Here is a 13,291-nt window from a genome sequence, read left to right on the forward strand (position 1 = left end):
TTTTAATTTGGTAATAAATGATTAGTGTCACCACCAAAATGTTTGGACTTGACTGTAATTCTGTACTCAAAGTTTACCCCTATACTTTAAAGAATAAAATTAGGCCAATTTAGTCTCAAGAAGTAAAACTAGACTTAGAAGTATGCTAGTATATATGTTCGTATATAATGATATTATTACATGTGCTATATATAGGGACCTTGGAAAATATAATAAAGTTGTCTTAATAGAATGAACTTCAGGCATGAGATCAAATTAGGGTCAGCTGGATTTTCAGGTTGTAAAGCAATGTTCACCAATTATAAATATGTCTGTAAACGTGTATAATGGATCTGAGATATTCAAGTTTGTGCAGTAGAATGGACTTACATTATACAAAAGATCAGACAATTTCTTAAAAGATTAAGAAACAAAAAACTCATCACTTATTTAGAATTTTTTTTCAATGTCTTCTATAGATGCAGATTTATTGTACATTCTTACCAACCATTATGTTTTATCGCCAAACCTTTGTGTAAACATTATTAACCCTAATTTGAGCCCAAGTAAGCCTCTTTGTGATAAATGCATGGGAGTGTCTTTACTGAAATTGCAGCCATGACAAACTGCAAATTATTGTGTTTTTTTCTTTATATGATTCAACTGAGGATGCAAAATAAACACTGACATTGAACACACAAGTACTGAGTGTGTGACGTACTTTGGCAGATCGCGTGATCGCTCCAATCTCAGAGTAGAGGTCGGTGCTCTGAGGGAAGTTCTCCACCACCACAGAGCAGGCGTGATGCAGCAGAGACTGTTTATGAACCGTGTCCTTCACTTCTGGAACCTTCTCTAAGTAAGTCAGCTCAAAGCCCTTAGCCTAGACACACACACACACAAAAACACACACACACATACGCAATTTTACTGTTAAAGGATTCCCATGGGATGAACAGCTTCACCTGATAAAAGTGTAGTAGCTAATATGTGATGCCATTTTCATTCTAAATTATACACTCGGCTGTAATTGGCTGTAATGATTATGAATAACTGTCATCACTCTGTGGACTGTTCATGACTCACATTGGTTCCATTGAGGAAGTTTCCGATAGACAGCAGCGTAGACAGGATGTAGCGCAGAGTTTTGTTTTTCTCCAGCTGTTCCATACCCTCCTTTAGATCCTGCAGCGGTTCTGCTACTTCCTGTGAAAGGACAGACGTACACACCCATCGTTAGCTGAATCTATTATGGGCCTGGACAACATGCGGTTCATTAGTCTGCGGTTACATAAGTGGTCGACAGGTGCACCTCTTGTTCTTTGAGGTCAGGAGAGGTTGTTTAAAGGTTGTTGCTCTGGTCACCCTTTGATATCAAATGTGGTTCTGATTACGTGAGCCTTTTGTTTTAGTGCAGCAGGTTCTCTTGTGTGTGTGTATATTTGTGTGCCAGTGCGGTATGTTGCCCTCCATTAAGCATCCCACTGCTAAACCGTCCCACAGTGTCAGGGCAGGAACGCCGCTCTGCCCAATGTGCGGTCATGGAGAGATTAAAGACAACTACATCCTGTGGAAAACCATAAAATTTACAGGACGGCAACGGAGGGATGCGGCATGTTTTTCATTCTCTGCTTCAGACTTTGAACTTCTCCTCCTGAAAGCATTCTTGTGTAAAAAATGGTGTGCCAGAAGGAGTTGAGGTGCCGCTAACAAGCGTGCATATTTTGTTATGATGTTATGATGGAGCTATGTTGATGTTTGGCGGATGTTTTGTGTGCAGGGATGTTGATGCATAGTGACAACACACAAATGCACACATGTGGTGCACATGTACTCCACACTGCAGAGTTCATTTGGATTTTATGTACATGGTTATGCTGTAATAAAACCAGACTAGCTTGACTTTAAATCAACATCTGATAACAGCTTTAGTTCAGCTCTCCCACTTCTGTTCTCTACCATGTAACAAGCTCATATAACTTTACCGTTCATTCACTGTCATTCAGTTTTGCAATTAATCTGAAATATTGAACGTGCAATGGACATAGCTGTTACACTTTGTGGTGACTTAAGTATGACCACTATTTCTACTACGACTGCTTTTCTCAGTAGCATGGCGGTAATGTTGCTATATACTGTATATTAATCTTTTTTTTTTCTTCAACTAAAGTAGTGTTATAATGTCTACATAAGCTACGTTTTATTTTCAGGTATTATGTATATTTCTTTAATTATCATATCGATAATATATTGTCTAGTACATATTGTACAAATGGCTGTCTTATTTTTGATTTTTGTGTCTTAATAGTGTTCTAATATATATATATATTTGATATATATATATATATTTTTTTTTCGAGCTATATATATGTTTGTATATTTTCTTTTTCTGTTGTATTGATCATTTCTTTCCTGATACTTTTTATTATAACTGAATGGATCGACTGTAACACCCAAAAATTTCCCTCTGGGATTAATAAAGTATTCTGATTCTGATTTTAATAATTTCTGAAGCTGAAACAAAGCCGTTCTTGCTGGCATGATCTGAAATAAAATAAAGGATAAGTATCTGATTCCACCACCAAACACAGACGTACATTGGTGCCCAACAGTCAAAGTACTTCTGTAATATCGTTATTATTGCAGGTCATTAATGTGTGTTTTTATGCCTTTTTGATGGTTTTACTGGAAATCTATAGATCCCGAGAGAAAATGTTTAATATAAATAAAATCAATATGGGATGTACATCCTTTGTTTATTCCACGTTCATTAATTGTGTGATTTTACTGGAAGTGTTTCAGCAAGATAATGAAACACAACCAGGCCATGACATGTTGAAACTGTTAAAAATGTAGTTTTGTTATTTTTCTTGTCAACGATAAACAAAAAAATTATTTGTATTTGTTTGCATCTGATGCAGCCACACCTTTTGAAACACAATAAAGATTTTCCTGCAAACATTTCAAGATAATTTGAGATTGTGTTCAAAGACTTTTTTCCACCACTATGTGTGATCTCATCTTTTACTGTCTTCACTAACCTTTTCTGTTGCCTCGTAGTCCATTTTAAAGGCCCAGAGCTGAAGTCTGGCAGAGAGCTCGCTGATGGAGGACAGTGTGAGGAGGAACTGCTCTGCTGAACCCAGGGGGACGTCAGGGTTGGCCAGTTGAGCCTCCTGGATCTTCTGCTTCTCCTCTTCTGTGGGGATCATCGTCAGGATTTTCTAAGGACACAGACACCTAGGTTAGACACAATGTTTAGATAGATAGATAGATAGATAGATAGATAGATAGATAGATAGATAGATAGATAGATAGATAGATAGATAGATAGATAGATAGATAGATAGATAGATAGATAGATAGATAGATAGATAGATAGATAGATAGATAGATAGATAGATAGATAGATAGATAGATAGATAGATAGATAGCGAGAGAGAGAGAGAGAGAGAGAGAGATGGACAGACAGACTTCATTGATGAAAAACTGGGATATTACTGTAACCAAGTATATGTGAGATATCAATACATTTTCCTCCTTTTAGGTCTATTTCAGTCACCTCTATTCCTTCTTTGTTGAGCGCATATTCATCAAAGTTAAGAATGGCCGTCTTGATAGTGCGAGGAGGAGGCAAGACCGTCATGCCTATGTTGATGGCGTTGCTCCTCTTTGAATCAAGGACGATTATCTCTTGACGCTTTCCATCCGCTGCTGTTTTCTACAACACACAAAAAACAAACAAAAAAAAAAACATGAGGGTCAGTGCAGGGTCCCACTATTTCTACATTCACTTCTCCTACTCATTCAGTGTTTGTCAGTGTGGTCCGCTTTATGAGCCTGTAAGGATTACAAAGCTCATCACTCTGGTTACACTGACTGCAGCTGCAGGACCCTATAAGATAAGTAGGAGCAGAGGATACCATGGCGGCTTTGGTTTGCACTGTGTGCATGTGTTTATGTGTGTGTTTGCAGAGCAGACTTAACACTGCATGTACACAGATGACTTCACCAGCACTTACAAGCTATTAGTGGCAGGAAGTCGTAATATGTCACCACATAAAAGAGTAACAGAGGAGGTGATAAGACCTGGTTACTGCCAATATGAAACTGTATAGTCCCCATATGGATGAGGGGAGATTTACATTACACTGCATTACAGTATACAGATCCACATATGGGGTCATTCAGTGTCGAATCACCTGGCTTTCCCTTTTCTTTTAACTGTAATAAACCTCGCATGATCCCAGTCTGGAGTCAAGTTTAATCATTACCATGTGTACTTGTGTTCATTATTTTTCACTGTATCAGGTTGAAATTTGTACTGAACAGCCACGAAAACCCAAATTTCAACATGTATTCCAATAAATGTTGCTGCTGAAATTTAATTCATATATTTTTTACCTGAATGAAGAATTTTTCAGTTTCCAAATTTAATATTTCCATCCATTTTTACTTTGTGGCCACCACCCTTTGATTTTGTGTAGTATGAAAACAGTACTATTAAATTTATAAGTTATTTGACTAAGCATGAAAAATGGACTGCTGAAGTTCTTGCCAAATGAAGGTTGAAAAATCTACATTTTGACTCCTGAAAGTTGACGATTAGAGTCACCTGACTGTGATTCTTGTAGGTATGCAATCCTGTTTTGTTTCTTCAATCTCTGTACGAAAGCCTACAACCTCTTGTTATGAGGAGCAACTGAACACAGACAAAACACTAAGTCCGCTCAAGTTAACAATTTTTTCAGGCACTGTGGTTATACTTGTTGGCATTTGCTGTAATCATCCTATGTCTATTTGGTTTTTGTTTATTTGTTTGTTTGTTTTGATGATGTTTAATTTATAGTGACTGAGTGCTGTATAAGTGTTGGGTGTTTTATGTCTTGTTCTGTCACCTGCCAAGGGACTGCAGATGAAAAGTAGTTATATTTACTAATTCTGGCATATTTACATGGGTGTATTTTTTATACAACAATGTTCATAACTATGCATGGTCCCTATTAACCCATAAAGACCCAGTGTTACTATTGTGGCAGTTACAAAATATTTTTTCTCTATATTTAGGTTTTCTCAAGTGATTTATCACAATTTATTATGACATAATCCTCTGTATTTTGTGTTTTTTCAGTGAACATCAGGTATTTTCCTTTATTTAATTTATTGATCATGTAGATATTCATAAAAGCTCAGACTAAAGTTGAGGGTTACTATATCAGAAACAAATAAAACTGAAGAAAAAGTGACTTTTTCAGTAAAATATATCATTAACTGAAGATTAAAACAACTGTGTCCATCCATTGTCATTGATCAAACTCCCTGGGTTTTACTGGTGAATCAATGTTGTAGAAGATGACGGTGTTTCCACGTTCACTACGGAGCCTCTGAACGTCCAAATGGGTCATATCTGATGACCATGAAAAGACAACAAACTACATTTTACACCAATTATTTACATGGATTGATATAATGAGTGGTTCAGAAGTTATTAAACATTTTAGATCAGTAGATGGTTTTGGTCGTCGGTGGCTGCTTGGGTTAAATAAACCAATAAAATAAACTAGAAAACTTTTTAAAATTGTCTATAATCATCAGATGTGTGCATTAAGGACATATGTAGGTTATTTATGTTCTGAAAAGATTGTCTGTGCATCTTTTCATCTTTCCTCTTAATTCATTAGGTGGAGGAAGCCATCTTCTGACTGTCTTCTATCTGATTCTGTATTTTTAAAGGCTGGAAAATGTTTCTGTGGCTTTCAAATCATCCCTGAATCTCATACTGATGCATTTTCTGATTGTCAGATATGAAAATATAAACAGATAAAAAAGAAAATCCCCACCCTGAAGAGTTAAAGCTGAGTTTGGCACAACCCTAACCTACTTCCAAGATGAATTTCATGAAATCCGTTCACTGTTTTTTCTTTATGGTTGCATTGCTTCTTTACCATTAATAATTATTACATAATTTGTTTGTTAAATTTTCAATATTTGCTACTTGTTTATATTCAGAAGTTTTATTTCACAGCCATCTGACTGAACAGAATGGACATTTTACTGAGTGGTTGCAGTTTGTGCTGTAATGATACTAAGGAGTTTCTTTTGGCTCACTCCCTTAGCTTATCTTTTTAGTTTCAAATACAATCAAAGGTATTACATCTGTAGAACAAAAACACAGAAATATGGGGGAGTCTGTCTAGGCAATAACAAAGACGTATCAGTGCTGTTTGCTCTGACTTCTTCTGGCTTTTGTATCCCGGTGGTCCCTAAAAGCTGGGATTATTCCATTAACTGTCAGCTTCAACAGAACTCCATAGTGTAGATAGCACTTGGCCGTCACATTATGTGTAAACCAGAAGCCCAGCAGCGGTGAGTTACTAACAGGCTACAGTTTTACTCCTAAAGCAGTGGCTCAGGAGTTCAAAGTGTCAGAGGCCTGTTCTCAGCTCACCACCTTAGTAGACCATACCTTTTCTATTTAGAGGCTTTGTGAGAAGTACAAAGGACTCAGTAGGCCTCTGTTTGATCCTGATCAGAACACACATGACCTTGCTTAACCCTTAAACCATCAGCTTTCTAGTGCTGGAGATAATGAGGCTCCAAATCTACAAGCCCTGTGACTGGCAGTCAGAAGGTGTTTGTCATATAGCAGCAGCAACACAAGTGCATGACATAACCATGAAGACAAAACCAAAAAGGACAGACGCTGACATGACTTTAACTTTAATATCGGGCAAGTGACTATTTTTGGTAATTTCCAAAAACTTTAAATATGGGGCCGATCCTGTGCCTCAGTGAGGTCAAGAAGCGTGTTGGTTTTTATAACGCAATACAATGATTCAGAGGCATTTTAAATAGTAAAGAGTGAATATGAGTGATTTTTGTCAGTTTATGACCTTATAACAGTTGTTTAATTGCATGAGGAGGGAGACTGTTGTCACGGCAACCAACAAAGATGTAGATGACGATGTCCAATAACACACTTAAGTTGAAAGTGTTTCAATGAGTTTCCTATAAAGGGTTAAGTATAAGGAATGGCCAGAAAATGTAGAGTCTGAATTATATAGTGAGTAACAAAATGTGGTCATGTGACTCTCAAAAACAAGACCCTGATGTCAGAAATTTCTAACCAGTCTGTCGTGTGTTTTGGCAGAACGCATACTGTAGGTGAACTGACAGTTTTCTTAGATTGTTTTTTGTTAACTGTTTAACATCCATCCTCTCCAAGGACTCCTTACCTTAAGTGAAAGTTCATGGACATTTGTTCAGAATAGGGCTTGTAACAAAAGTGTAAATCCAAATTGCTTGTATTAAGCCCTTTTTGCATGGAATTGGTACAAACTGTGGGCCTCTCTTTTTTTTTGGAAATTAACATCCTACTACTGTATTTTCCCATTCTTGTGGCAAAAGTCTGTTGTTTACTCAGATTCACTGACATTATTCCCTGGTTCTGATGTCAAGGCCTGCAACTACTACTGTAATACTTACTGCACTACTACTACTGAAGCTGTCACCCATCCCATCATCTTTTGAGATGTTGATTTTCTGAACAATTTAAGTTCTTTTAAGTGAGTATCTATGTTAAGTCGTGGCCTGAGCATCTGGATTACGCAACTATAAGGCTTTAATTTTTCAACACCAACACAGCCTCCATAGTCTGCAACCAGGAAAAAGACCAAATAGAAGCAGTGGGGAAACAAAAAATATGAGATGTTGATTCACATGGGACTAATATTATTACAGAACCTGCTTTGCAGTGACAGAATTGCATGGGATTGAGATTGAGACGACCTCTGCAATGGTTAAAAATGACCAGATGTCCACAGGTTGTACAACTCCTATGTAACTAGGACTTTAGACTTCATTTTAAAGTGAGTTTACCATATGCATAAAACACACCATAAACTAAATTGCACATATTTTCGATTGCACGCTATTTTATATTTTATATATATATTTTTAATACATGTCTGTATCTTTTGTCTTCTCATTTAGATGTAAGTGCACTGGCTGGCAGAGACCACCTGCAATTTCGTTGCATAAATGGTGTAATAATAATAAAACCTTTTCTATTCTATTCTATTCTATTCTATTCTATTCTATTCTATTCTATTCTATTCTATATTAGCTCAAACATCTCTCAAATGTAAGGTCTACCACTAACCCTTAAATGGGATGCATGACCTGGTGAGTAGTTTTGATAACTTCATACAGTATCATTCTGGGTGTTTACCTTTGTAACTGGCATTTCCTTTGACTTTGTCTCAAACAGGTGTTCCAGTTTGGCTGTGTCCAACTTTACTGTTTCCAGTTTGGACCACAACGAGTCTCCACTTCGCTTGTAGTCCCTGTACTGAGAGTCTGTCGGTCGCACCTGATCACAAACAGAACAAGAATGGACTGAATTAGGCAGAGACATGTGGTAAACTCTGTTTTCCTACAATAAAAAAGGTAAATGAAAGAGTCTGACCACAAACAACCACAAAGAGATACAACAAGAACATGAGTCACTGTTTTTAATGACTCTTTAATTGGAACTAAGGGAAAGTTTGAAAAGAAAACTTTGTCATCCCATCATGGTGCACTTGAATGCAGCATGAGGTCTGTCTACGTCAATAAAGTCATGTAAATGTCAGACTTTATAGAATAGATAGATAGATACGGAAGATAAGATAAGATAAGATAAGATAAGATAAGATAAGATAAACCTTTATTGTCATTGCACAGGCATACTAAGTACGTGGTACAATGAAATGTCCTGTATGTTTGGGACAAATCTTTACTATAAAAACTGCAGACAGACTGACTTATGTCACATTATTTTCTGCTGTGTTATGTTAGATTTCAAGAAACCCAAAAGTTATCATTCTTATCCATATAAATTTTAATTGTGGTTACATTTTGTGATCATTGTATTGCCCAGCTCCAGTGGTTCTGTACTCACTTCACTCCAGAAGAGCCTGATTGTCTTCTTCTTCTTGTTGAACAGAGGCGGTTCTTGGGGAGGAGGTGCTGGAGCTGGTGCACTAAATAAAGGTGGTGGTGGTGGCCTCACAATCCCAATCAGCGGAGGGGGTGGGGGGCAGACGCCTAGCATAGGTGGGGGCGGAGGGAAGCGGGGGATGAAAGGTGGAGGAGGTGGTGGGGGTGGGAGGTCGCTGCACCCTCCCATTAGAACAGCATCAAGAATGTCCTTGTCATCGTCCTCCGTCAGGTCGGTGAAGTTGATGTCACCGATGCGAAGCTCCCGAGGGCTGGCCAGGAGCTGGTCCCAGATTGTGTCCGATTCCTTTTTGGGTGGGGGCGGGGGTGGAGGAGGCTCGTTCACCGGGCCCTCTAAGTGACCATGAGGTGAAGAGAGGTCTTTGACCAAATCCCCAAAGCGCTCAGCGAATTGACGAATGCTCCCGCGGTGGTCGGATTTGTCCTCCCTGTTGTTGTTCTCCTGAGCGTCGCCCAGCTGCCCGTCAGCCTCCCCCTGGCTCTCTTTGTCCTCCCCCTCTCCTTTCTCTTTCTCCTTGTCAGCATCGTCCTCTTCTTCCTCCTCATCACTGGGTTTCTTGTTTTGGGAGTACAACATATCCAGCATGAAGAGTTTGCTATTGAGGAGTTTGTTGCACGGCTCGTTCACCTCTGCCTCCTTAAAGCCTGAAAACGAAGAGGATTGAGGTATTAGAAGGTGCACATATGTCACAGTCATTAAAACAGTAAAGAATAATATGTTATAAATGATATTTTTTGAAGTACAGTTTGTATTTTTTGATCATTGTTACAATCATTTTATCATTTTTGTTTTTAATCGTTGTTGCAAAAGCTTCACCATGTTCAGTCTTCTCCTGTGTGTTTGTTTTACTTGCATTAAGGAGCCTGAATGTGTATGATCTAGCATGTTTGAGCTGTGATGTTCTGGGCATTCATGGGCTAGCAGGCTTTGAGACATTTCCATGTTAATTGTGTGAGGTTTCATTGCTGTCCTGTCAAATCATCAACTGCATAAAAGCTCTGATGGAGACATTTTGAGGTCTTTCTGTGAGCTAACACATCCCTAGACTATCCTTGGGATCATGTCCAAATTCACAGCAAAATTATTGTAAATGTAATGTAGTTCTTTTATAATTGACAGTAACTGGTTACTCAATGTCTGCATTTGAAGATATGGTAAAATGTGAAAATGTCTCGGGATTGCTTACAATATCATAGTATTAGTTGAGGTGAACGCTTCAGTAAGAATCAATCAGATGATGACACATAAACATATGGAGGTTATATAAATTAATAAGTTATTTGTTAATGGTAAATACTGGTATACACTTCCTAAACAGTTTTAGTGGTTTACCATCACTTTATTTGTTCAAGAACAGTGTAGATTATTTCAGGAAGCAGGGTTGTACAACTGTAAAAATGAATTGAAATTTTGGGAGACTTAATCAAATACCTAACACCACTCCTGGGAATGAATAAGATGATTCAGTTGTTTTTACCCACCATTCTCATTGCTGCCCCTCTCCTCTCTCTCTAAAGTGCTGCTGGCAGAGGAGATGCTGGAGGCTGAACAGTTGTCCTTCTCATTCACCTCCTCATTTTGCCGTTCCTTGTCGCTCAAGATGCCACTGTCCTCCTCCGGCTCCTCCCTCTCCTTCTCTGGTTCCTGCTCACACTCCTCCTCTGCTTCCTCCTTTTCTGCAACAGCTGCTGCTTCTTCTTCTTCTTCTTCCTCTTCTTCTTGTGCTTCCTCCTCTTTTTCCTCCTTCTGCTCTTCCTCCTCTTCGGCAGTGGCCTCCGTCTCCTTTTCCTCTGCTTCTACACTGGCACTAGAGTCATCAGCCTCTCCTTTAACACAGATAAGAAACATCCAAATAATTCATTATTATTACTATATAATAATAATAATAATAATAATAATAATAATAATAATAATAATAATAATAATAATAATTATTATTATTATTATTATTATTATTATTATTATTATTCAGCATCAGTTACTTCAGCCTCTCATGTCTGGATTACACTGAAATGGAATGTATAAATGTGTTCATTAATATACACTCTCCTGCCTAAATAAAGATATATAATAATAATAATTTAATTTATTTTTGTTTAATTTTGCATCTTACAGATTTTCTCCATTTCTTTTTTTTATTCTTCTAATTTATTATGTATAGCGTGCTTGCTCTTATATTATATTTTTATTTTTAAATTCTATTTTCACTGTCATGCTGCTGCTCTACAGTTTTCCAGTTTGGGATCAATAAAGTCTGTCTGTCCGTCCATTTGCAAAGGGTCAACAGTAGTTAAAACATATCACATCACTGTCTTTGATTTTAAAGGTGCTTCTGTTTGGGCTGCACATGTGACACACGCCGACACACGCGCTCACAAGAAAAACAAAAACACACACCCATATGCTAATGTCAACAATATAGGAGGAACAGAAAGCTGGGTTGTCAACAGCCAGGATATGAACAGGAAATGAAGAATTAAGTTCCTGTTTACGTCAAAATACACTCAGCGTACACGGTACACACACACGTAACTCTCAGTACAGTCCATGTAGTGATGCAGGCGGGGTTAAAATAACACGACGCCGTGAGCCCTCATACACTAGCCTGTTTCAGCTACAGTACCTCAGCTCACGGCTGCACATGCACAAGGCTGTTTAGTTACACAAGGTGTTTTGGCATCACACTTTGAAAAAGGTCTTTCAAACACCCGCTTGACCCCTTCACCCACATCCCCTCTGTTATTTTTCTGTCTAATACCCCCCCCCCCCCCCCCCAATCTCCATCGGCCTCATCTCTTTTACCATTTACCACAATCTTTCATTCCTCTCTTTCTTTTTGCCTGCATGCTACACTCATTTAAACAGCTGACTGCAAACTGAAGCAGTTTAAGGTTAAGAGTGATTGCTTTCGGGCACACTGTTGGGAATTGAACTGGCAGCAGTCTGGTTTTAATTATAGCACCCCCCCGCAAAAAAAAAAAAAAAAAAAAAAAAAAAACTGAGCTGAACCAGAACTGAAAGTCATTCAAGTGTTCAGATTTAAAGTGACCCTTTTCACATTGAAACACACCCCTGAAAAGGGTTTTATAGTCTGTTAGAATACCCTTTTCTCCAACTATCACATACTATACTGTTTCTGAGCTCCATAATCACCAAAACAATCAAATGGATCTGTTTGTTACTAAATTCCCAAACCTATAAAATGTAATTTATACTGTTTTGAAAAGCAAAGATATTTTTTAATTGTTGACAAGTAATTATTTCTAAATGTGAGTAAATCTTCTTTATCTTTTCACCTTCTGCATCTTGCAATTTCTGGCTTGATAACCTTCACACCAACATCCTTTTTTAAAAAAAATCTGACGTTAAAAGTTATATTGTGTAGTTTCACCCCTTTTAGCATTTAAGAATAAATATTTTAATATAGTCATAGTTAATAATAAATTAATCACTTATATTTTCTTAGACACTTTTTCATAGCTATTTTAGCTAAACTTCCATTTATTTTGCCATTATAGCAATAATTAATATCTTAAAATAGTAATAGTTAGGAATCAATTCCTTTATCATTTATAATTATTTTCTGCCTAATCTTTTCTTCTTAATAGCTACTTTTAGCCAAAAATTTTTAGACACCAAAATATATTAATAATATTTTAACACAGGAACAGTTAATAAGTAACTAGTTCATTGCTATTATTTTCATTTAATTATTTTATACAACTATTTTGTCTCCTATTTGTAGCAACTTTTTGCTAACTGTTTCAACTTCTATTCCAACATGTTTAATGGAGTAGATGCTCTGTGTACTAGATACTGTATTACAACATATTATGTAGCAACATGATATGTAGATTAATCCTATTCACTTTTATGTGGCTTCCCAGTGAGTACATATGGATTAAAATCATATTTTTGATCCAACCAACCCTCAGTGAATGTGTGCTCTGTCTAGTATTCTCAGTTCTCGTACCAGTCTCAGAGGGTGCATAGGAGGTGGCGGGCGTCTCAGCTTCAAGGTCAGCATCTGCATCCTCCTGGGAGGCAAAAGACGACGGTGTGCTGCTACGTGATGACGAGGGCCAGGCATCTGAGGGTTCAAAGGTCAGGTCAAGGTCAGGGCGAGTTTTCGATGTCCGGACGCGATCCCTCTCATACTCCTCCGCTGCCAGACGCTCCACGTTCTTATACCTGAGAGAAAGGAGGAAAGAAGTAAAAATAGAGTCAGAGACAAAGCATGTTCTGTTTGTCGAGCTGCTCTTGATGCTCTTCTTCACCAAATTACACACTCACAAAATCACTGGTTTCCAC

General features: G+C 37.7%; 1 protein-coding gene across 4 annotated transcripts in view; it reads right to left on the minus strand.

The window, feature by feature from the left end:
• fhod3a (formin homology 2 domain containing 3a) overlaps positions 1–13,291 on the minus strand; it is an 81,887-nt gene that overhangs the window by 6,299 nt on the left and 62,297 nt on the right. For all 4 annotated transcript variants that reach the window (XM_030147806.1, XM_030147805.1, XM_030147804.1 and 1 more), the window contains 8 exons: positions 12,954–13,171; positions 10,462–10,806; positions 8,921–9,624; positions 8,210–8,350; positions 3,542–3,700; positions 3,021–3,203; positions 1,066–1,185; positions 701–862 (listed from right to left, as the gene is read on the minus strand). In XM_030147806.1, coding sequence (XP_030003666.1) covers positions 701–862; positions 1,066–1,185; positions 3,021–3,203; positions 3,542–3,700; positions 8,210–8,350; positions 8,921–9,624; positions 10,462–10,806; positions 12,954–13,171 — 2,032 coding nt within the window. The remainder of the gene's footprint in view (positions 1–700; positions 863–1,065; positions 1,186–3,020; positions 3,204–3,541; positions 3,701–8,209; positions 8,351–8,920; positions 9,625–10,461; positions 10,807–12,953; positions 13,172–13,291) is intronic.

Source organism: Sphaeramia orbicularis, chromosome 11 (assembly GCF_902148855.1).
Source record: "Sphaeramia orbicularis chromosome 11, fSphaOr1.1, whole genome shotgun sequence".
Classification (NCBI taxonomy): domain Eukaryota; kingdom Metazoa; phylum Chordata; class Actinopteri; order Kurtiformes; family Apogonidae; genus Sphaeramia; species Sphaeramia orbicularis.